Genomic DNA, 24855 nt, shown 5'->3' with positions numbered 1-24855 from the left:
AAATATGAACGAGTTCCCTAATTATTAGTAGAGGCCGCTATCGAGGCAGGCGGGATTAGGTGTTCAGTAAAAGGACTTCCTAATACGTACCATCACCCCTTACTCCAGATCTCTATGAACATCCGTGTTCATTGGCATCCACGAGAGTCATTCTAGACATAGAATGTTAAGGGTAACGAGTTCTTGGTGTTCATGTCACTACTTTGTGTCTTCACATAGCACGAGGTATTCGAACGGTTCCAATTTCCCATAAAAATTGGTGGTGACTCCACAAATGCAACGCTTTTATTCAAGCGCCTCCGCGCGCGCCGCGGAGTGGCCCATGTCCACAACGGGTCCTTTCCAGCACATTTTGTCCTCACTCATGTGCATCCCGGAAACCTTCCCAGGAGGTCACCCATCCTAAGACTACTCTCAGCCAAGCACGCTTAACTGTAGAGTTCTTTTGCATGGATAACCAGAAAAGAAAGTGCACTTTGTTGATATGAGTAGTACTTTCAATACCTTTAAGCACTAGTCGTATTTTAAGCCTATCAATGGACCTCTTCAAGGAAGTACCCCACCCGAATAATGTATTCGGTTCAGTGGAGTATTACACACCCCCACTTGAAGAACGCAACGTCGTCGTTGCGCATGGCAGCATTTGACCGCAGCCGAGCCAAACCAAGAATCCTCCCCCGCTAGGTTTGTGACCCGGGTACTCCAGACCACAGGCTCACCAGACGATCGCCGGGTTGCTCTGATACCACTTGTAATACCCCGACCCAAATCTAGGATCGGAGCGGTCACTTAAGGTAGCTCGTCAGGCTGTGTACATGGCCCACAAATCAACACGGGTCCTTTCCAGCACATTTTGTCGTCACCCATGCGCATCCCGGAAACCTTCCCAGGAGGTCACCCATCCTAAGACTACTCTCAGCCAAGCATGCTTAACTGTAGAGTTCTTTTGCATGGATAACCAGAAAAGAAAGTGCACTTTGTTGATATGAGTAGTACTTTCAATCCTTTAAGCACTAGTCAGATTTTAAGCCTATCAATGGACCTTTTCAAGGAAGTACCCCCACCCGAATAACGTATTCGGTTTAGTGGAGTATTACACCTTTTCATGCTGAGGTTCTTGCAATTAGGGAAGCCCTTTTGCTTGTTATTAGTTTTTCAGGTGCTGGTCGGATTATTAGCTCGGACTGCAAAAAAGCGGTTGATGAAATACAAAGGCCCTCCTTAAGTAATAGTGTTATCACTAATATTATTATTGATTGTAGGGAACTGTTGCAAGCTTTACAAGGCTGGGATCTCATTTTCGAGAGAAGGGAGTGCAATGCAAGTGCGGATCTAGTTGCTAGATGGATTGCGTCTAATGCCGACAATTCTGTTTCGGGTTTGTTTCGGTGGAAAGACCCCCCATCTTTCGTCATTTGTACTTTATGTAAAGACAATGTGTATGGAGGCTCACCTCTTATCCCCCTTCTTATCCCCCTTGAACTTTGTACTCGACTTTGTTCTTATTTAACTAGTACCATTTTTAGCCCCAAAAAAAAAACTCGCTCCTTTTCTATGGATGAAAAAAATCCAATTGAGTTGTTAACTGCGTAAAACAATTGATGGATTCTAACATGTTGAACCTATAAACCTATAAAAAAAAGCCTAGAAATTCTCAAAACATCATTGAAAATTATCAAAACAATTTTGAAAAGTTGCAAAATTTGCACTTTAGTTTTTCAAAAATAAAGTATTTTTTTCAGAAGATGAGAATAAAGTATTGTTGATTTGGTTTTAGCTCCACTGCTTTATTTCTTACAAAATTTCTATGAGTTTTTTCAACCTATGTCCACTCGGCGGCATTGGACATAGGTTAAGAAAGCCAAAAAAAAGAAAGAATTTAATGATGTGTTTATGGAAAATTGTGATATGCAATTACTTTTAATTTTTTTCCCAAGGTAAACATTTAAATCTTTCTATTTTTGCTTTCTTAACCTATGTCCACTGAGCATAGGATAGAAAACCCGAATTTCTATTGCTTAAAAAATACTCGTAGATTAAGGTAATTAAGTTGCTGAAAGATTCTAGTACCTAGGAGTACAAAGATAGACGTTCTTTGCATGCAGCTAGCTGTTGTATACACTATACACCGTTGTTTGTGCCATGCATTACTACTTTTGCTGATTACATGACCAATACTAGTTTAGCTAATTGTAGTAAATTTTAAAGCTCAATATTCTTTGACAAATTTTAGAATGAGATAGTCCGTTTCACACCATAAAACGGTTTATTTATAAAAAGTTTATGTATTATAATAAATAAATTAGCTTTTTATATAATAATACCGTTTTATAGTCAAGGCGATTTAAGGATTTGATAGATGAGAGTACGTTAAAAAAAATTTACAACAAAAAATTGAGTTATACATTAATTTTTTTTATTTCATTGGACAAAATGTATGGTGAAATTGCTCAACCCATAACCTTTTTATGGTATAGATGCATGAATGCATCCCCTGCACCCCATCATAACCGCCTTTACTTACCATGTAAAACCGTCTGACACAAAAATTAGTGTCTTTCTTTCGGTTTAATATAGCAGCAAGTACTCCGTATTAAATTATTCTCGAAATTTTAACTAGGAAGCTTATCATGAGAGCTGAGCTAAAAGCAATTATTTTAGTACAGATTTAAATTCAATTTCATTTTTGGTGTTCAAGTAGCTGTTTTATTTTTTTTTTTTCTATTTAATCAGCTCCATAATATTTTGTTGTCATTAGTTTCCACAGCACTCCCTTAGGTTATTTCCCAAAAATAAATAACAATTTATTTGTTGATTTCAATTGACTCAAAAATTAAAATGCATAGAATCCTATTGATTTGGTTACAAAATTAAAATGCACGGAATCCTATTGATTTGGAAACAAAATAGAGAAAAAGGAACATACATCGGATGTATTAACTCAGATTTTATTTGTTTTTGATCATTTTAGTATTTTTTCTGAGCTTATTACCCCAAACTTTATTTATTTTTGAGTATATGTATATATTTTTTCTGAGCTTATTAAAGTTTATGAATTATATTTTAATTTTTTTCCGTCAAAACTCAAATTGAAGTAAGTTTGTACGTAATGTTTTTGAGTTTTATTATAATTTTTTTGAGCTTAATGTTTTAGTAAATGAACTCATAAACTTTGTAGTAAGACTCATAATTTTTAAAATAAAGCTCAAAAACTATATTATAATGGTCAGAAAGTATAAAACTGGTGGTAATACATCGGATGTATAATCCACTTACTGAGCAAAATGCACAGCTCCATAATAGCTTAGATTTTTTTTTTAACAAATGAAGTTACAAACAAAAACATACTCCCTCTCTCCCGGTCATTTGTCTATTCCATTTTGGGTGTCTCAGTCAATTGCTGTCATTTCTATTTTAAGATTGTATTTGATAAACAATTTTATTATTTACATTCAATTTGTTACACTTGTCATTTATTAGTTAGTCCCTCCTCTTTTATCGGTTTTTGTGCCAAAATCAAAGGGTAACAATTGACATAAACAGAGGAACTATCATTTATCGAGTTGTTTATATGGTACCCAAGGGGCACTAATTATTCATTAAAATAAACATATTACCCATTCATCCAGATCATTTTCTTACGGTTATAAGACAACAATAAAATTATAAAAGAATGTAATTTTTAAAATAAGAAAGAGAAAAAATGACTTATACACCGTAGTCCGTACCGAGAACAATAACAAGCAATCAACTCCAATTAAAACAAATAAAGTTACTAGAATACTCAAATTAGTAAATATAAATAAATAAGCTCATTAAATTGATTATTACGGAGTATTGGAATATTTTGATAATGAAAAACTACATCTAGGATTTACCTGAACAAACTATAATATTGACGTAAAAAGGGCCTCTTTAAATAAATGAAGATCTCAAACCGAAATGCACAAGAATACTATACTTCAAGATTTGTATTGAATTTCATTAATAAAACTTGTACATTATTTGACGACCATAATCGAAGACCCGGATTCCACACTTATAACGGGGGCTTAGTCATCTCCAAACGTAAACATATCAACGCATTCGTGGACCAACACTATTTTTAATAATTTAATGAAAACAGGTTACACGAAAAAATATAACAAGCATAAATAACAAGGTTGATTAATGGGTTACCCCAATTTTGTTTAATGGACTCATTTACCGTTGGTAAATTGCACAAGTTGCTGGTGATATCAACAGAATACTACCCCAGTTAGAACCTAGGTAGACGCCAGCTCAGAGAGAGGTCCCACCAGATTGTGGGGTCTTTTCTTTCCCCATTCCATGCATATAAATACATACCTCTGGCCTTCTGCAAATATTTTCTGTTGCATTGTGTATTTGTGGTTACTCTTCTACTTGTCAAGTACGCGTAAGAATAGTACGCCACCATTACACATTTACAACTAAAATTAATTAACTCTTGATGAGTAAAATATGAAGTGTAATAATAGAAAAATATGGAGTTGGGTAAAAGAATTAAAACCAGTAATAATGATGGTAATTGTACAAATAGCATTCGCGGGAGTAAATGTATTGTACAAACTTGCAGCAGATGACGGCATGAATTTACGCATATTAGTCGCTTATCGCTTCCTTTTTGCCACCGCTTTCATCTTCCCTCTTGCCTTCTTCCTCGAAAGGTTCTTTTTTCTTCTACTTTCTTCCTTTTCTTTTTCACCTATTACCTCCTTCGCCCGGATCATTTGTTCCCCTTATTACTTACTCCTAACAAAGAATATAAAATGAAAACGAATTATAGATCAGTAGGATTGAACAATGTTCATACCGTTGGGAAAGTCCTAACAATTGAACAATCTCGTCACATATATCGTATTACTCATCATACTGTTGGAAGTGTCCCAACAATTGAACATTTATATACAGGAAGTATATTTTTTTACGTGATCGATGAGGCCACCATATGTGAAAATTTTGCTTGCCCAATATGAAAAGGAAATTGCATGTCCAATGAATGGTTTTATTTTTCAAGTTTCATTGTTTGACGGAGTATGTAATACATTTATGAGTACTCTGTATAATTAAATTATACGGAGTAGATTCTAAATTTAATCCCAAATTTGGATATCATTTTTGTAACTATAGGTAAGCTAAATGAAATGTTTTTTTTTTGGGTTTTTCTCATTGGTACCCTTGAATTATCGGCTTTTCTCAGTGGTACCCCTGCCTTTTTATAATCCCCAATTATACCCCTAAACTCTCTTAGTTACTTCCAACCGTGATCATATTCTCTTTTCCGTCATATTTCTTCCGTTAGAGGCAGATTAGAGTGATGACTAGGATGCTGACTTTGACTCCAAAAAGATGAATGATTCCCTCTTTTGTACAGATAACTCCCTAACATACATGATACATCATTCTATTTATTAAATGAATAAACCAAATTTTAACAAATAACTTATCTTCACTCATCTATAGGAAAAGATTGTAATTTTTGCATAATCATTAAGAAAGATGAAAACTAAAGATGATAGAAGAAAATCTCATTTGAATATGATACTAATTGATAATGATAATAAAAAAATGTATCCCTCTGATAAAAATTCAATATATGAATAATATCATATTATCAACAATCTCACTTGACAGAAATTAAACATGGATAATATCAAATCTTCAACAAAATAAGATTAGAAATTACGGGCAGAAAATATTGATAATATTTAATTGAGACGGAAGGAGTACTTGATGATGAGTGGTTCAATTGTTGGGATTCAATTCAATTCAATTCAACGACTCCTAAATTGTTGATGTGAAATCTTACAATTGAAACGGATCTAATCACTCCCAATAAAAACTCAATTCATCATTCTCTACAAAACTAGAAGTGGACGGCGATGAGAAGCCATGAGAGATCAAAACTCAATTCATCATTCTCTACAAATCCAAGTTTATCTAGAAATATTGGGATTGCATGGATTGATAAACATGAAAAGTAGTTCATGTTTTGATGTTAGCGCAAGTTTGCAATTCAATGACCAAATTTATAGCTTTAATTGAATTTATCTCATGTGTTTCTCAAAATCGTGAAATTAGTTATGAAGCAATCCCTAGTTATGAAGCAATCGCTACAAAAGGATTGTATATTCGTATTATATATCGATCATTAAGGTCCCTCCAATAGGATCGTATAATATGATTACACAATCCCTAGTTATGAAGCAATCGCTACAAAGTCGATTCATTTTTGCAATGATTCTATTTTTAATAGTTCAAAATGATATTAAACTTCCAACTATACCCTTTTTAATGAATCAATTTGAAATTCAAAAATTGTAGAAAAAGAGAGAAAATTAAAGAAAATATTACAAAAATGCCATCGGTGTTACTCAAACTCGGTAACACCGGGTGTCGCTATCTCATTTTCCTTATGGTATTAAGGTATATGGTAATAAACCGATACCGAGATAATATGTTACTCGTATTATTATGGAAAATATATTAGGGGGGTAATATTAGAAGTAAATTTAAAAGATTCTAGGTATTACTCCCTCCAATTCTAAATAATTTTCCTCATTTTTTTTTGTATATTCACAATATATTCTCTATTTCTTTTTTTTTTTGTAAAGTTTTATGCTTATTTTAATCATCTTACCCTACAACAATACCCCACAATACCCATATTTTATGCTTATATTAATCACCCCATTCCACAACAATACGCCACAATACATTCCCTTTCTCTAACTAACTCACTCAACAACAATACATTATGCTTATTTAAATCAAACCCTTAAATCTTATGCCACCCACTGGGGCGGATCCAGCGCATTGGCTATATAGGCTGGAGCCCAACCTATTTTCCGAGAAAAAAACGATTAATAAGCAGTCATTGTAACAAATAAACACAAGTATTCCCTTGGTTCAGTGGTAAAGAATCATTAATATCATAATAGCGGCGGGGGTTCAAATCCCAATGGAGGGCAAAATTCATTTTAACTATTTTACTTGTTGGTTTTTTTGTTTTCTTGGAATTTTATACTTATAACCCTATAGTTTTTTTTGTATGTTCATTGTTGACATGACTTTTTATTAATTTCTTTTGTTTATGAAGCTCCTATGATCCAAAAATTTCGTCGGAACATATAATTTTAAGAATTTATCGATAGAATAATAAGAATAGTTATATGTAAGCTTAATTAGCACAAAGTACTAAGCTAAGATAATGTCGATAAAATATCAAAAATCATAATGTAAAATTATTTGCTCGAATATGACGAAAATGAAGCAAAATACTATATAATAATAAGAGTTGAAGCGAGTAAATAATTATTAATTTAATTTTAAGCCTCTTTAAATAACGTCTCGAATTTTTTTTTTAAGAGTAAGCAAAATTTTCTAGCCCACTGTATATTTGATTCCCGCCCCTGGCCACCCATGAATAGGGAAGATTATCAAGACTATGAGGTAATATTATAAAGTACTCCCTCTGTCCCATAATATAAGTCATTTTAGGAAAATCAAATTTTGCATTTTATAAGTCATTTTACATTTCTCTATGTATTAAATGTTATTTTCATTTTCCAAACCACTAAAAATTCGGAAAAAGAGTTTATTTAAGCCATTTTATCCGTGAATAATGAGATGGCCCCACCGGGTGGCACTCAAATTGGGCGCCATCTAAGGTATTATAGTAATGTACATAGGTATTTCCATTTTCCTCCCTAAAAGTTTGGTTTATGTAAGGGTAAGGGAAATGAATCAACAAAGAGAAATGGAGGGAAAGGAATGAGAATTCCTCAAATTTACTTCATTGTTTGGTTACTTTATTAAAGGGAACAACAATAAACCAAACAACCACCCATTGTATCCTCCACCACAAACAAGACGGCCTCCGACAATCACTTTCAATGACCGTCAGCGCCGACAACACTGCCGCGTCACCGTCGTTTCCACTACCATATCGCCGACTCTTCCACTGCTTCACCATGTTGTACATAACCCATGTATAATTTTGATTAATCTGCAATCCCCCAATTCAATACTTTACTTGTTGAATCTAATCTATCTCATTATTTTTTTTATTTGAATGGCTTCCTGCCCACTATAATTATTGCATCTAAAGCAAAATAGCTTACTTCAGATGTTTGGTCTATGGGACTATGGAGGTGTCGGCTACTATATGCAAATGACCTTTCATAAATGACAAGTAATAATCAATAGTCGATGCGTAGTACAACAGATGGGGCAGGGGATCGTCGGCGGTGGTGGGTGGTGTGTCGCTAGTGACAGGTGTCGGTGGTGGCGGATGTTAGAGGTGGGGACAATGTTACTGGCGTCGTGGGTTGTTAGAGGTGCGGGTGGGGACGGCGACGGCGAAATAATGAGAGTGGTGATAGGGAGACTGTTGTGGTGATGATCGGAGTTTGAATGAAAGTGGTGGATGACGGGGGTGGATAATGGGTTACAGGTAGGGATGGCAATGGGTAGGGTCTGGGTAGGGTCCGCCTCGACCCGGACCCGACCCGAGATTTTCCCTTTGGACCCGTCCATCGACCTGGACCGTAAGGTCTAAAATTTGAGCCCCCATACCCGGACCCTATGGGTAAGGGTAGGTGCTCACCCATGGTCAGAGTTTAACTTTTAAGAACAAGATTAACTGGTATGGGGTCTATAATATTAAAAAAAAAAAATTCATACTACTTTAACATTATGAGTTTATTAATCTGCAGTTAATGGTGGTTGTCGGTCACGGCTATTATTATTAGAGAGGTGGTTGCCGGGTCGCGTATCGATCTTTGTGGTGGTGGTTTTCTTGTGTCAGTGGTGGAGTGGTGGTATTGTCAGAAGAGTTTGGTTGGGTTTTATCACTTTATGGGATGAAGGAAGAGAAAGAGACTTTAGTTGGGTTTCTACAGTCTGTCAGTATGAATTCAGAAAAGTTTTAATTTTGATTTTTTTTTCATTAATAAAGGGTCTAAGGGTCGGGTATGGGTCTCATAACTTAGACCCTACCAAAATATTTTTTAAGACCCACACCCGACCCATACCCATTGGGTCTGAAAAAATGAGACTCATACCCGACCCATTAGGGTCCGACCCTCAGGGTCTGGGTCGGGTCCCCGACCCACTGCCATCCCTAGTTACAGGGGTAATGAAATCCATTCACTTGGGGAGTGAAGAGTAATGAGTTATTAGATATATTTGAGGGTAGGGGAGGGACTCCATTCTCTTTGTTTGTGTCAAACAAACACAAACAGAGAGAATCATTAGCTTTGTTTCCCTTTCCCTTTCTTTTAGACCCCTAATCAAACAGCCCCTAAATAAATAGGAAAAGCTTTACATTTCCCCTCCTAAAACACCTTTCCTATTTTAATATAATTAACTCTTATTTGCTTTTCTATTTTGATATAATTTCCTATCTACAAATATTTGTCGTATAGAGGATTTGTTTCTAGGATTTTGTGACAAAAATTTTCGTTGACTTTGTAAAATAAGTCATAGCTAAAATATACTTCCTCCATTATTTTATATATGACGTTTTCGTTTTACGAAGTAAGCCTTTAACTTTCAATTATATAAAAATACTTTAGAAAAAATTATGAAAATTATATCATTAGATTCGTCATAAAATTTGCTTTCAAAAGAGTATACATTTCATATTATTAACTTATATATTTTGAGGATATTGAAGAGAGAAGTGAGTATCTCGAAATGTGAGAATGACATATATAAAATAATGGAGGGAGTATGTTATTAAAAAAAAAAATCTCCCCTCCATTTTTAGTCTTCCCATTTATTTTCTGTTGATCTCCTAGAAAATATTTTGACCGCTCTTTTCGACGTACATATATAACTTCTTTTTTTTGCTTGAAAATGATATTTTGTTAAAGAAAAGAAATTTTGATAAATGGGAAGATATAAAAAAAAAAATTGAACTATAAAATAATATCACTAATTTCGCGTAAAAAAAAAATATTTTCATTAAAATACACATTTCATGTCAATTCATAAATCTCTGGATTAATTTTGTTGTTTTAATTTATTTTCTCAACGCAAATAAAATAACGAGAAACGTTACAAAAGTAATGAATTGTCAATTTATAATCTATAAATAATATACTAAAAACCTAGAAGTCTATAAATATCGTGCATGCAATGCACGGAGTTTACACTAGTTTCATACTAATTACGGAGTAGTTGAAAAGGGTAGTTTAGGAACGTAATATTACATTACTAATCATATTTAATAGTCAAACGAGAAGAATTCAGTAAACTATTCCTCGAATTTTGTCACTTTTGTGGAAACAAGTTACAACTCACAGATGACACAACAAAGGCTACGACGAATTAGAAACATATCACCACTGTTTTATGTAATTATTTCAAAGAACTATGTACAAGTATGCAAACGAATAACCGATGCAAATATGTAGCATATGAGAATTTGGTTTAGTAGTATTTGATTCATGAGTGTGTAATGTGTAACGGAGTATTTAGAATTAAAAACTTATCACCACTGTTTTATGTAATTATTTTGACGACTTGATACTTTATTGCAGAGTATAATTTACATTGATGATGTAATTATAATTTATAAACATGTTGAAGAAACGTTATAAATAATGAAGATATAAATATGATGATGACGAAGAACATAATATAATGATGAAGAAATGTAACTACTGATGAAGATAACTTAGTGTAAATTATGTTATTGTTAAATAAATTTTTTTTTGGTGTAAAATATTATAAAAGAATTTAGTTTAGTAAGTATAAAAATACATACGTACCCTTTTACCTTTGGCGCAAAAACGAAAACTAACATAATTTTTCTTTTTCTTTAATTATGGTAGCACCGAAATTCGATACCACCTGCGGGTGGCGCCATATCACCATCCTTTATCCGTGGAAAAACTCAACTTTCATATTTTCAAAGAGCATTTATAACATATAACTACTAATACAGTATTTTTCAATACTTTCTTATTTATTGTGAAATAATCTAAAACAACTTATTTAGACTTATATTATGAAACGGAGGGAGTATGATGTTATTGTAATAGTCGGAGGCCGGCACGACCGTAATGTTTCCTAATAACCTCCAACACCTTCCATTTGCGTTTTTCATGTGTAACAAATGATTATAAATTTATAATTATAAAGTTTATTTTAATATTCCGTAATTTATTTTCACAGTATATATTTTACTTATTATAGTATTTTTTGTGCAAAAAATTCGATTGTGTACCCCTTATAGGAGAAAACTCCTATTGTGTGTACCCCTGATAGGCGGATATCACAAAAAAACTCCGAAGAGACAGTCTCTCAATAGCGTTATTGAGAGACCTCTCACATAATGGGGTTGAGGGACCCACTGAATTTATTTTTCCCTATTATGTCTCCTATTAAATTAGTGGGAGACAGTCTCTCATGAGACCTAGTGCCCTTGTATATAGGAGAAAACTCCAAACCTAATGTTTCTCACCAATCACCATACAATCTCGCTCTTAGATTAATTAATCAAACTCTTCCAATTATTATGAATAATAATTAAGGAAAATATAAAACAAGTATTTAACTCATTAATGTAAATCATTACTTAACCTAATGCTTTCCCTTCCGCTTTTCTTATACTCCGTATTGTTTTTGTTTTACATACGGTTAGGGTTTGTAAGATTAGAAAACCATCTACTGGAGTACACAACAATCACTAGAGTACAATTTTAGGAATAAGTAAGTTAGGCGTAAAATTGTTTGCTGGAGTACACAACAATCACTAGAGTACGTTTGCTTTTCTTGTAAAATTGTTTCCAACTGTACAATTTTTCTTTACATCAAAATTCTCTACCCACTTACCCAGTACAATTTTTCTTTGTTTATTTATTTGTATAAGTGTCGACGAATCGTGATACAAATCTGGGTAGCGGTAATGGGTTGGGACTGATGTTGGTGGTTGGTGGGGACTGGTGGTGGACATGGCGGTGGAGGGCGATGGTGGTAAGGAGAAGAGATTGGATGGGAGAGATGAGGAATTGAGAGAACAAATGAAGGAAAATGAGAGGGATAATATGGTAAAAAGCGTACTATAATTAGTAAAATGTGTAATGCGAAAATTAAAATATAATTTTAATTTCTCAAATTTTTTTATTGCATGGGTCAAAGTCTTCAGTTTGTTGAAGTTAAAAAATAAAAACCTGCAAGTGTTATCAAGTTTCGGGGAAGGTCTTAAATGGTCACAAATACCGACATAAATTGAATATTGATACGTACGAAGTATTCAAGTTTTCTCCCCAAAATTTTTGATTTTCGTTGGTTTCTACTCGTATTCATATTTATGTTTTAAAATAACTAGTATAGAGCCATGCATACTTTTCAGTATATTATTTATTAAATTTAAATTGATAATTTATTTATTTTTTATGTTTCTCCTCATTATATTTTGATTAGAAAAATAAAATTTAAATCTTAAGAAGTAATGGAATGAATATTTTTTTGAATTGTTTTTACCAAGAAATTAATGATGTTAATTTACGAATATTTACTAATAATATATTTTTTTAGCCGCAACTTTTTATCATAAAAACACAATGAATTTTTAACAAATATTTACTAATAACATATTTTTCAGCCACAACTTTTTATCATACAAAATCAATGAATTTTTATCATAAAGTTCTTTAAAAAAAAGTACTATTTCTTTATCATAAAAAGATCAAAGATAAATGAGTTTTTCTAACATGTGCCCTAAGGGCACATGATAATAATCTAAGTAAGGAAAGATTTTTAAGATTATTACACTAATTATGGTAAATATGAGTTTCAACTCTAATCAACAATATTTCCCTAATTAGATTATTATCATGTGCCCTAAATGCACATGTTAGAAAAATCCAAGATAAATTTGTGCAGAATGTGAAACATTCAATGTTATAAATATTTAAATATAAAAGATTATGTCCATTTATAACATGTTCATATCTATAGGCTATAGTATATGCTAAAAATACCAAGAACTATTATAGGAAATATGTTTTAGACGGGAAAAAATAAAGTTTCGCCTATTCATTTAGTAAATAGGGGTTGTCTAACAAATACTTTAGTGTAGATTGTTTTATGAGACCGTCTGTACGTGCGACGAGGAAAAATTGACCTATTTTTATAAATAATGACCACCTCGGGATGTATAATAACCACCCGTTATGAATAAAAAATTACCATTTTTTTCAAGGTGGTCACTATTGACACGAAAATATTCACATTTTACACAAAAAGCACGGTATTGGAAATTGAGAGAGGGGAAAGCATAGAGGAAATCGTAGTATTATTGATGATCGTTCGTGATTCTAACCATTATAATAGCTTCGTCTTTATAGTACGGATAAAGATCTAAACATAATAATAATATCTCTTAATAATGGTAAACATAATAATATTGATATTATTCTGATTACGGTATATCACAATATACCGTAATATCCTAACATCCCCCTCAAACCCATGGTAATTTATCGAAATTTCCATGGGTTTGCCAAAGATAAAAAAGAAGAATCATTCAAATTCTTTCGTCTTTGATCATCAATCTTCTACAGGAACGTCAATCTTTTCGAACCTGTAAATCTTCAGACGGGAATGTCGTAGCTTTTCGAACCCGTCACGAGAACTTCGATCTTTTCGAAGTCGTTGAAATGTCGTTGTCCGGAACGCCGCAGTTTTTCGAACCCGATATTTCCCCAAGGTTAACATTGCGACACCCCGTACACAACCACTCGTGAGTGAAAAGCATTGGAACGAGTTAGTAACAATAACTAGGAATTAACTTGGAAGCCGAACATTGTGGAGACGTAGAAGAGAGTGTGTTATATTTTTGTAGTGAATTTTGGAGGTGTAAGTTGCTCTATTTATAGACAAAAATAGAGGTGCCATTAATCAACGTTAAAGTAGAAGAGTAAATGGTGTCACATCTTCTAAGCCAAACGCGCCACACAATAAAAGAGAAAAGAGTGGGCCACGAAGCGTCCGTAGAAGAGTTCTTTGAAGTTTGACTTGACTTAATTGTTGGAATAATAATGTAGCAACAATGGACTGAAAGAAGGAAAAACTTATCGTAACAGGAGGAGAAAGCAGTGCCGTGGTATGGTAGCCACTGACTTGAAAACTATATCGGGACGACCAAAGTAATAATCGTCTCACGCCGATAGTTCCCCAAGGTTAACATTGCGACACCCCGTACACAACCACTCGTGAGTGAAAAGCATTGGAACGAGTTAGTAACAATACCTAGGAATTAACTTGGAAGCCGAACATTTTGGAGAAGTAGAAGAGAGTGTGTTATATTTTTGTAGTGAATTCTGGAGGTGTAAGTTGCTCTATTTATAGACAAAAATAGAGGTGCCATCAATCAACGTTAAAGTAGAAGAGTAAATGGTGTCACATCTTCTAAGCCAAACGCGCCACACAATAAAGGAGAAAAGAGTGGGCCACGAAGCGTCCGTAGAAGAGTTCTTTGAAGTTTGACTTGACTTAATTGTTGGAATAATAATGTAGCAACAATGGACCGAAAAAGGAAAAACTTATCGTAACGGGAGGAGAATGCGATCTGCCGTGGTATGGTAGCCACTGACTTGAAAACTATATCGGGACGACCAAAGTAATAATCGTCTCACGCCGATATTTCCCCAAGGTTAACATTGCGACACCCCGTACACAACCACTCGTGAGTGAAAAGCATTGGAACGAGTTAGTAACAATACCTAGGAATTAACTTGGAAGCCGAACATTGTGGAGACGTAGAAGAGAGTGTGTTATATTTTTGTAGTGAATTCTGGAGGTGTAAGTTGCTCTATTTATAGACAAAAATTGAGGTGCCATCAATCAACGTTAAAGTAGAAGAGTAAATGGTGTCACGTCGTCTAAGCCAAACGCGCCACACAATAAAGGAGAAAAGAGTGGGCCACGAAGCGTCCGTAGAAGAGTTTTTTGAAGTTTGACTTGACTTAATTGTTGGAATAATAATGTAGCAACAATGGACTGAAAGAAGGAAAAACTTATCGTAACAGGAGGAGAAAGCAGTGCCGTGGTATGGTAGCCACTGACTTGAAAACTATATCGGGACGACCAAAGTAATAATCGTCTCACGCCGATATTTCCACAAGGTTAACATTGCGACACCCCGTACACAACCACTCGTGAGTGAAAAGCATTGGAACGAGTTAGTAACAATAACTAGGAATTAACTTGGAAGCCGAACATTGTGGAGACGTAGAAGAGAGTGTGTTATATTTTTGTAGTGAATTACGAGGTGTAAGTTGCTCTATTTATAGACAAAAATTGAGGTGCCATCAATCAACGTTAAAGTAGAAGAGTAAATGGTGTCACGTCGTCTAAGCCAAACGCGCCACACAATAAAGGAGAAAAGAGTGGGCCACGAAGTGTCCGTAGAAGAGTTTTTTGAAGTTTGACTTGACTTAATTGTTGGAATAATAATGTAGCAACAATGGACTGAAAGAAGGAAAAACTTATCGTAACAGAGGAGAAAGAAAGCGTCTTGTGGTATGGTAGCCACTGACTTGAAAACTATATCGGGACGACCAAAGTAATAATCGTCTCACGCCGATATTTCCCCAAGGTTAACATTGCGACACCCCGTACACAACCACTCGTGAGTGAAAAGCATTGGAACGAGTTAGTAACAATAACTAGGAATTAACTTGGAAGCCGAACATTGTGGAGACGTAGAAGAGAGTGTGTTATATTTTTGTAGTGAATTTTGGAGGTGTAAGTTGCTCTATTTATAGACAAAAATAGAGGTGCCATCAATCAACGTTAAAGTAGAAGAGTAAATGGTGTCACATCTTCTAAGCCAAACGCGCCACACAATAAAGGAGAAAAGAGTGGGCCACGAAGCTTCCGTAGAAGAGTTCTTTGAAGTTTGACTTGACTTAATTGTTGGAATAATAATGTAGCAACAATGGACTGAAAGAAGGAAAAACTTATCGTAACAGGAGGAGAAAGCAGTGCCGTGGTATGGTAGCCACTGACTTGAAAACTATATCGGGACGACCAAAGTAATAATCGTCTCACGCCGATATTTCCCTAAGGTTAACATTGCGACACCCCGTACACAACCACTCGTGAGTGAAAAGCATTGGAACGAGTTAGTAACAATACCTAGGAATTAACTTGGAAGCCGAACATTGTGGAGACGTAGAAGAGAGTGTGTTATATTTTTGTAGTGAATTCTGGAGGTGTAAGTTGCTCTATTTATAGACAAAAATAGAGGTGCCATCAATCAACGTTAAAGTAGAAGAGTAAATGGTGTCACGTCGTCTAAGCCAAACGCGCCACACAATAAAGGAGAAAAGAGTGGGCCACGAAGTGTCCGTAGAAGAGTTTTTTGAAGTTTGACTTGACTTAATTGTTGGAATAATAATGTAGCAACAATGGACTGAAAGAAGGAAAAACTTATCGTAACAGGAGGAGAAAGCGATCTTAGTGGTATGGTAGCCACTGACTTGAAAACTATATCGGGACGACCAAAGTAATAATCGTCTCACGCCGATATTTCCACAAGGTTAACATTGCGACACCCCGTACACAACCACTCATGAGTGAAAAGCATTGGAACGAGTTAGTTGTACTGAATTCTGGAGATGTAAGGTGCCATCAATTTGAATATCCAATTGCACGTGTTGGCGCACGCAAGTGTGTTTGGATCCAATCCCGTAAACTCAAGTCTCATAAGAAAATCAGAAAATCCACTTGGTCTACACTAGTAAATCCACTTGGATGAAAGAAGCAAAAACTTATCGCAACAGGAGGAGAAAGCAGTGCCGTGCTATGGTAGCCACTGACTTGAAAACTATATCGGGACAAGCATTGGAACGAGGTAGTTGTAGTGAATTCTAGAGATGTAAGGTGCCATCAATTTGAATATCCAATTGCACGTGTTAGCGCACGCAAGTGTGTTTGGATCCAATCCCGTAAACTCAAGTCTCATAAGAAAATCCACTTGGTCTACACTAGTAAATCCACTTGGATGAAAGAAGCAAAAACTTATCGCAACAGGAGGAGAAAGCAGTGCCGTGCTATGGTAGCCACTGACTTGAAAACTATATCGGGACAAGCATTGGAACGAGGTAGTTGTAGTGAATTCTAGAGATGTAAGGTGCCATCAATTTGAATATCCAATTGCACGTGTTAGCGCACGCAAGTGTGTTTGGATCCAATCCCGTAAACTCAAGTCTCATAATAAAATCCACTTGGTCTAGACTAGTAAACGCAAGTGGAACAAGGAGTATAATAAACACAAGGAAACCAACTCTCCCCAACGATGTGGGAGAAAGAGTAGACCAAAAATGGGTTTGGCTTTTTGCTAGGCATCACTGCCAACATTAATAGCATAACTCACTGTCTGACCGTATATACTATTGAATTTTATATCCTACGATAAATCGATAATTTCTACAGAATAATTGTATGCTAATTATCCTTTGCTCTCTTGTTATTTATATTGTAATTTGTATAGTTGATGACATAATTGATAGAGTAACATATGTTTTGTTAGATATTGAGTATGCACGAATAAGGATTGACAAACAAATACGGACCGAATCGACTCTTGCTTTCCTAATAGAATAATTCGACCCTTATTCTTGTGCCTGGGTTGTACCGAATTTTTCTACTGAGATAAGACGGTCCCCTCTGTCTTTGGCACTCAAAGATCAGAGACGTAATATAGAAATATTGTGTGCAGTTTGTTAAACGTTGTTAATGTCAGAAGAATTTTCTATATTTTTCTTCTTCTCTTCCTCTTTATTTATATAGAGAGAAAACAGGGAAGGGAGGGGAAGTTATTGTGAAGAGTTGCAACTCTTCACAACCAGGGATACGTTGAATTAGGTTCCCCTGAAATTAATTCAGTGTAGACACGGAATTAAGTTCCGTTTCCCGCGATATTCAATTAATTTCAAAGTTTCGGGGTCGTTGCCCCCGAACCCCCATCGGGGACCACGTTGCGTCCCCGAACCCCTAAACCAGGGCATTTCGCCCCTGGACCCAGACTCGCTGAGACCCCCGTCATAGTCATTCGTCCGAATGCTAAACCGTAATTCCGTAAATAATTATGCAAGTATACTCTCCGTATTTTCCCGAACTTGCAATTTATTATTCAGAAATTACCCACTAACGAACCAACCTTAATTACGCAAAATGAAACCGGTAATTACTCTTAAATCACCAACAATCCTCCCCCATTTAAGCGTAATTCAAGATTTAAATAAGCTAACAAACATACCAATTTATGCATAAATGAAAATGTCACGAAGATTGAATTTTCACTTAGTGAAATTACACATTCCAAATATTCGAGTATCGGGGTGTGACTAAGCATTGAACCCTCCTACACATTTTGAATACATGAAGATAACTCACACATAAACTATTTTACTTCTAAAATTACATTAACCGACACTTAATTACAAGCCTAGTGTCCCTTATCTATTCATGAACATATCGGGAGTCAAACCCATACTCCCTTGAAGCGGCTGTACTTCATGTTCATATAGGTTGATTCTTTTCATCGTGTCCTTGCAAACACACTTTTTCAAAAGATCAACCTTACAACATGCAAGTCTAAGCACACACCTCGGGATATAAATTATTGTGTGCTTCAATCTCTTAACAATAGGCCTTCCACATTGAATTCAGCCTCTAACGTTGTATTAGAGGGGAATTGGGTATCCTATCGCCAAGGATCTTATACGAGTTTTAAACCCATCCCGTCAACCGACTTAATAACCAAGTCCATAATTGACCCTTCATGCAAAGTGATCAACTAAAACTGAGATCTCACAAAAGACAACCAAAATCATCCCCATTTATGATAGTCCATAAACCGTGTTATAGCAAACACCCTGGTGCACCGATATTCACTATCAAAATTCAAGGATGAAATTGGTCTAATACTTTTAAGTAATACCGTAGATTAATTAATTTCCTTAGCTACTTAGCCTTAACCGGCTATGCTAACACTACGCATACTAACTCCAATGTCAAACTTATAATGCAAATTTACTTCTTGGAAATCCATATACTCATGGTACTTTCCCAAGTAAAATACACTACCACTAGTAGAAAATCACCTTCTACATTTGGTACTTCAATTTGCAAAATACTATCCCTCTAAAACCGAAGGAAAATGACATAAGACAAACCATAATTCATAGTTTACTTTATACATTGTCACACTTGCTTAATTCTTTGCCAAAGATGAGTACTAGCTATAATAGTATACTTACTCAACTTGTCAAACCGCAATAATTAAGCCCGTGTGAAAACCCGAGTCATGACTTCAATTCACTTTTACTGTTAGAATCAGTCATTCTCAACCCTTAGGAATATTAACTGGAGAATAATAATCATACTCTCACCCTTGATCCTAGTACTAAGGATCATATTACCTCTACCATATCCTTCATAGAAGAACACGATGATAAAATCACCTTTTACAAGGTAATTAATTCATCTTTTGTTTACCAAAGATTAACTTGTCATTCATCCTATAACAAAAGATTGCTCCATTACCGGACACGTCAAAAGTTGTACATACAATACTCTCACCATTGTTATCACAAACCATAATTCCTGAGATTATATGGTCAAATCAAGTACATCACCATACTTTAAATACTTTACATAAGACACTAACATATTATACAATCATAACAAAACAGTTAGCACACTAACAATATTATCAAATAACCGATCAAATATCCATTGATTATATTAAACAACCATTTTATTACCCTATATCATGATAACAAAATGTGTGCAAGTAGAACCAATTTTACTCCACATACATGTATAATCAAAATCAAAGTAAATAATTGACACCAGTGCAACATAATGACAATACTTCATGCAAATTCATAGTAGACATTTGATATGATATCATGTATGAATATCATGCATGACCATTTAGAACAAATGAAAGTAATGATCATTTAAACAATGAATCAAGTATTGTCATACTGAAATAATGGATAAACACCATCACCTAACAATTAATCATTAATACATCATGTTAGTCAGAGAGGTTATCATATAGCAATAATAACCAACTAACCCCGACACAATCAGGCCATGACCAACTTATTGCCAAACATGAACAAGAAATCACGAAAACAATATCTAAAGATGCTTTCTGCATGTGACACAGAAGATTCACACGGTTACTTATAATTTACTATCAAACAGGTCATCTGAAGCCAAGCACATTAACGATGATGCGATGCAATAATTATAAATATGCATCGAGGCAAAAATGTTTATGACAATCAAAGTAACACATTGTTCCATGCAACTTAATTCAATGCTCCTGTAAGTTGGCCTGTAACCAATTAAAACCTAAGCACAAAATGCAATGGACATTGGACAAAATCCATACTAATGATTAATCTCACTTTAATCCGTATGACTATAAAACATCACATGAAACATGATAATAAAATACGTAAACATATCTTATGGGCCGTGACGTTTTAGATGCGAGAATATAAGATATCCTTATCGTCATGAATTCGATACCCAACTTCTCATATACCAATCTAATCAACATCATCATCCCCAAATGTCTAATTTCACGAACTTGTAATTCTTCATGTATATATAATGGGAAAAGTTTCAGCGATGAAATTATCAATTATCATGGCCCAATCATCACATTGCTCCGCAGTCCGCACCGAGAACATCATGTACACGCATGATTTCAGTAAATAACATACAAGACATTAAAGTTTATGTAATATCATCAAGTAAGATAATTGGAAACAATTCTGACCGCAATCAACTTCTGTTGATATCTCGTGTACCATTACGATCATAATAACAAAAATACTCTTAAGAATATTTCCTTCATTGTCATTCCTTGACATTCGTCATCTTGAGAGAATTCAATAAATATTCTATTAGATTGTTAGATATTGAGTATGCACGAATAAGGATTGACAAACAAATACGGACCGAATCGACTCTTGCTTTCCTAATAGAATAATTCGACCCTTATTCTTGTGCCTGGGTTGTACCGAATTTTTCTACTGAGATAAGACGGTCCCCTCTGTCTTTGGCACTCAAAGATCAGAGACGTAATATAGAAATATTGTGTGCAGTTTGTTAAACGTTGTTAATGTCAGAAGAATTTTCTATATTTTTCTTCTTCTCTTCCTCTTTATTTATATAGAGAGAAAACAGGGAAGGGAGGGGAAGTTATTGTGAAGAGTTGCAACTCTTCACAACCAGGGATACGTTGAATTAGGTTCCCCTGAAATTAATTCAGTGTAGACACGGAATTAAGTTCCGTTTCCCGCGATATTCAATTAATTTCAAAGTTTCGGGGTCGTTGCCCCCGAACCCCCATCGGGGACCACGTTGCGTCCCCGAACCCCTAAACCAGGGCATTTCGCCCCTGGACCCAGACTCGCTGAGACCCCCGTCATAGTCATTCGTCCGAATGCTAAACCGTAATTCCGTAAATAATTATGCAAGTATACTCTCCGTATTTTCCCGAACTTGCAATTTATTATTCAGAAATTACCCACTAACGAACCAACCTTAATTACGCAAAATGAAACCGGTAATTACTCTTAAATCACCAACATGTTTATGGTTTCAGGGGGAGTCGACCGAAATTAACATGGACAATTCTTGGCCAAGCATTCCTCTGTGGGCTACTAGGGTTAGTCGCGTTGTTACATCAATATTATACTGATTCTTCTATCTTGTTAATCACTTAATATGTTAATGTCTCCACTGTACTGTCTTATGAAAACTTGTTAATCACTTTAACATGAATATTAATAGCGTATATGTATGTATTCATTTCAATTGTTTGATTTGTATCTGTCTGACATACTACCAATTAAGAAACTGTACTTGACAAGTGTAGTTTACTACAAATAATACATCTTGATGATTGTAAAATAGTTGAATAGTTATTGTTTAGTTTACTACAAATAATACATCTTGATGATTGTAAAATAGTTGAACAATTATTGTTCGATTTATTTATTACTCAAATTCTTATGAGTACTAGTTAATTAATTATATGGTAATAATGTCTATGATTGGAATGCAGAGGATCATTAGCCCAAAATTTATACTTGGAAAGCATTGTGTTAACCTCAGCAACTTTTAGTTCTGCCTTGGCTAATCTGGTTCCTGCAGTCACCTTCATCTTGGGCCTTACTTTCGGGTATCATGACTTTCTCATCTCTTTTGGACTACTCAACCTTGTCAAAGCTAATTTTCTTATTTTAGCAATCCATTTTCACAAATCGAAATGTTCAATGTATTCGTAAACCTCGTTAGTGATAGCTGAATTCCCAATGCTTTTGAAATAAACAAAGAAAAATAAGTTGTGAATAAGTTTTAAGCAAATACTCCCTCCGTCCCGGTCATTTGTTGTCCTTTGGTTTTGGCACAAAGACCAAGGAAAGGGGAGGGGGCCAATGACTAAATGACAAGTGGAATAAATTGAGTGTGAATGATCAAATTACTCATCAACTTCAATCTTAAAATAGAAAGGACAACAAATGACTAAGACATCCAAAAATGGAAAAGGACAACAAATGACCGGGACGGAGGGAGTATGTGGTTTCGCCATGCTATTACCTAAATGTTGTTCTACTGCCATGGCCAATGTTGAATGTTGGTGTTTGAGTGCTTGACATTTTTTTTTACAGGTTGGAGAAGTTGTCAATAAAAACATTGGCAGGAAAAGCAAAAATATTTGGAACATTTCTTGGGATATCGGGTGCAATGGTCCTTACATTCTATAAAGGAATCGAAATTAAATTGTGGTCTGTAAACAGTCACCTACTCAAACCAGCAAGCCCTGTAGCGGCTCATAATGGTCATAATAGCCTTATTGGGTCATTGGTGGCTATAGCTGGCTGTGTTTCTTATGCTGCCTGGTTAATAGTCCAGGTAATATCAGTCATTAAGTTAAGAAAGTCCGATAGCAGTGAATCCTTTTTGCGTTATTCCATGAGTTCTATTTTTTAAGTAATGTTGCATATGGGACAGGCAAAGATGTCTCAAAGATACCCGTGTTACTATTCGAGCACGGCCTTGATGTGTACAATGGGAACTATACAATCTCTTGTATTTGCTGTGACTGTAGAACGAGACTGGCGTCAGTGGAAGTTGGGGTGGAACATTCGCCTTCTTGCTGTTGCTTTTACGGTATTACCTCAATCCTTTACTATTTTTTGCTTCAATTATTGTTAACTGTTAAGTGCTCTGCATCAACAATTCCAAATTGGCTCTGAAGGTAAGTACGTATGATCTTCGCCTCATTTTCATCCAGATCATTATTGTGCATTTTAATCTCCAACAATGTCGAGGTTCTTCGTGAATGTTGTTAAATTAAACCCTAACACCTGAAAGTCATTTACGCTATTTTAACTATTCATGTTTTGGCATAATGTGACCCTTTGGCAAATCGAGTATGAAAACTTGCAAAACGTGGCCATGTCTAACATTCATGGCTCCCTCTCGTGTCCCACATTTTAAATGCCGAGTCTGACTAACATGTGAATTGGAGTCACTTAACAGTTAACATGCAAAACTAACGAGATATTATGTTGTTTCAGGGAATCGTTGCTTCCGGGATGATGGTTGCCTTAATAGCATGGTGCATTCGATTGAGGGGGCCTTTATTTGTGTCGGTATTTAACCCTTTAATGGTTGTCATAGTCGCATTGGCAGGATCTCTAGTACTTAATGAGAAATTATACATTGGAAGGTATGCCACGTACTTGCATAATGTTGAAAACCATGTCAAATTACCAAATGTTTTACGCAAGAGAATGACTTCTTCTACAATAATACTAGTGTGCTAGGTGGATTTCTGATTGTTCTCGGACTGTACGGTGTTGTATGGGGAAAAGGAAAGGAGATGAAGAAGATGAGTTTGTTAGTTCCCGCAACAAGCGCCAACAAAGAATTAGGCTCGATTGAAATCAGCACAACATCAACTGTCAATGAACAGAGCGAGGTAAATAAGAGCATATCAAACCCGGAGAAAAGTGGCGATGTCATTGCAAACTAGAAGAGCTGCTATCCTAGCTAACACAATTGGTTAATGGCAAAGTAGAAGAGATAACTCAAAACTGATGTAAGGAAATCTTACCAGCTTGGGGTTTGAACAATACCATTTTGCAATAAATTGAATGATTGTGAACGAAAGATACGTGTTATCATGTAAACAAACTGTTACAAAAGTAAACAAAAGAAGGTTTTTCTACATGGTACTTATAGACTCGTTTTGTAGCCTACCAAACACATTTATACTTAATTTAGCACAATGGTAAGTCGAGGCAGAATGATAGGAAAATAACTAGGTGTCCTTAATGTACTAATTACCCTACCAAATTAACAATTTGTAAACCTAACTCTACTAACTTTTAAATAAGACAATAGTAAAGCGGAAGTAAGGGTCTAACCCAAGAGAAGGACCTTAAGCTAAAGACTCGATTTTTAACTATTAGACAACCAGTAATTAAAACACTAATGACAATTAAGACTCGACAATTAAAACTAATCACAAACAATGAACATTCACAATGGATAACATGTAGAGAACATAAAAGGAGAAATCTTTGGTTGGAAACAACATGAAAAAGAGTAAAAGTGGAAACTTTTTTTTTTTGGAAAGAGAGAACAAATAGATAAAATGAGCCACAAAGTAGCAAAGTTTACAGAGCTCGGTGGTGGTGGGGGGGGGGGGGGAAGTGACAAAGTATTACAAGCATAAACTAAATCCGACGAGTACAAAGCAAGTACAAAAGA

At 35.2% G+C, this 24855-nt stretch overlaps 1 protein-coding gene across 1 annotated transcript; it reads left to right on the top strand.

The window, feature by feature from the left end:
- Positions 1–4390: 4390 nt before the first annotated feature.
- On the top strand, positions 4391–24317 carry LOC141647744 (WAT1-related protein At1g25270-like). Its single transcript, XM_074456056.1, has 7 exons — positions 4391–4688; positions 21677–21739; positions 22139–22255; positions 22746–22989; positions 23089–23247; positions 23658–23809; positions 23899–24317. Exons 1-7 carry the CDS (start codon positions 4483–4485, stop codon positions 24113–24115), a joined length of 1158 nt encoding a protein of 385 aa, XP_074312157.1. The 5' UTR covers positions 4391–4482; the 3' UTR covers positions 24116–24317.
- The last annotated feature ends 538 nt before the right edge of the window (positions 24318–24855 follow it).

This window comes from Silene latifolia, chromosome 3, assembly GCF_048544455.1.
Source record: "Silene latifolia isolate original U9 population chromosome 3, ASM4854445v1, whole genome shotgun sequence".
In the NCBI taxonomy this organism is placed as follows: domain Eukaryota; kingdom Viridiplantae; phylum Streptophyta; class Magnoliopsida; order Caryophyllales; family Caryophyllaceae; genus Silene; species Silene latifolia.
This window is presented reverse-complemented; position numbering and strand designations above follow the sequence as displayed.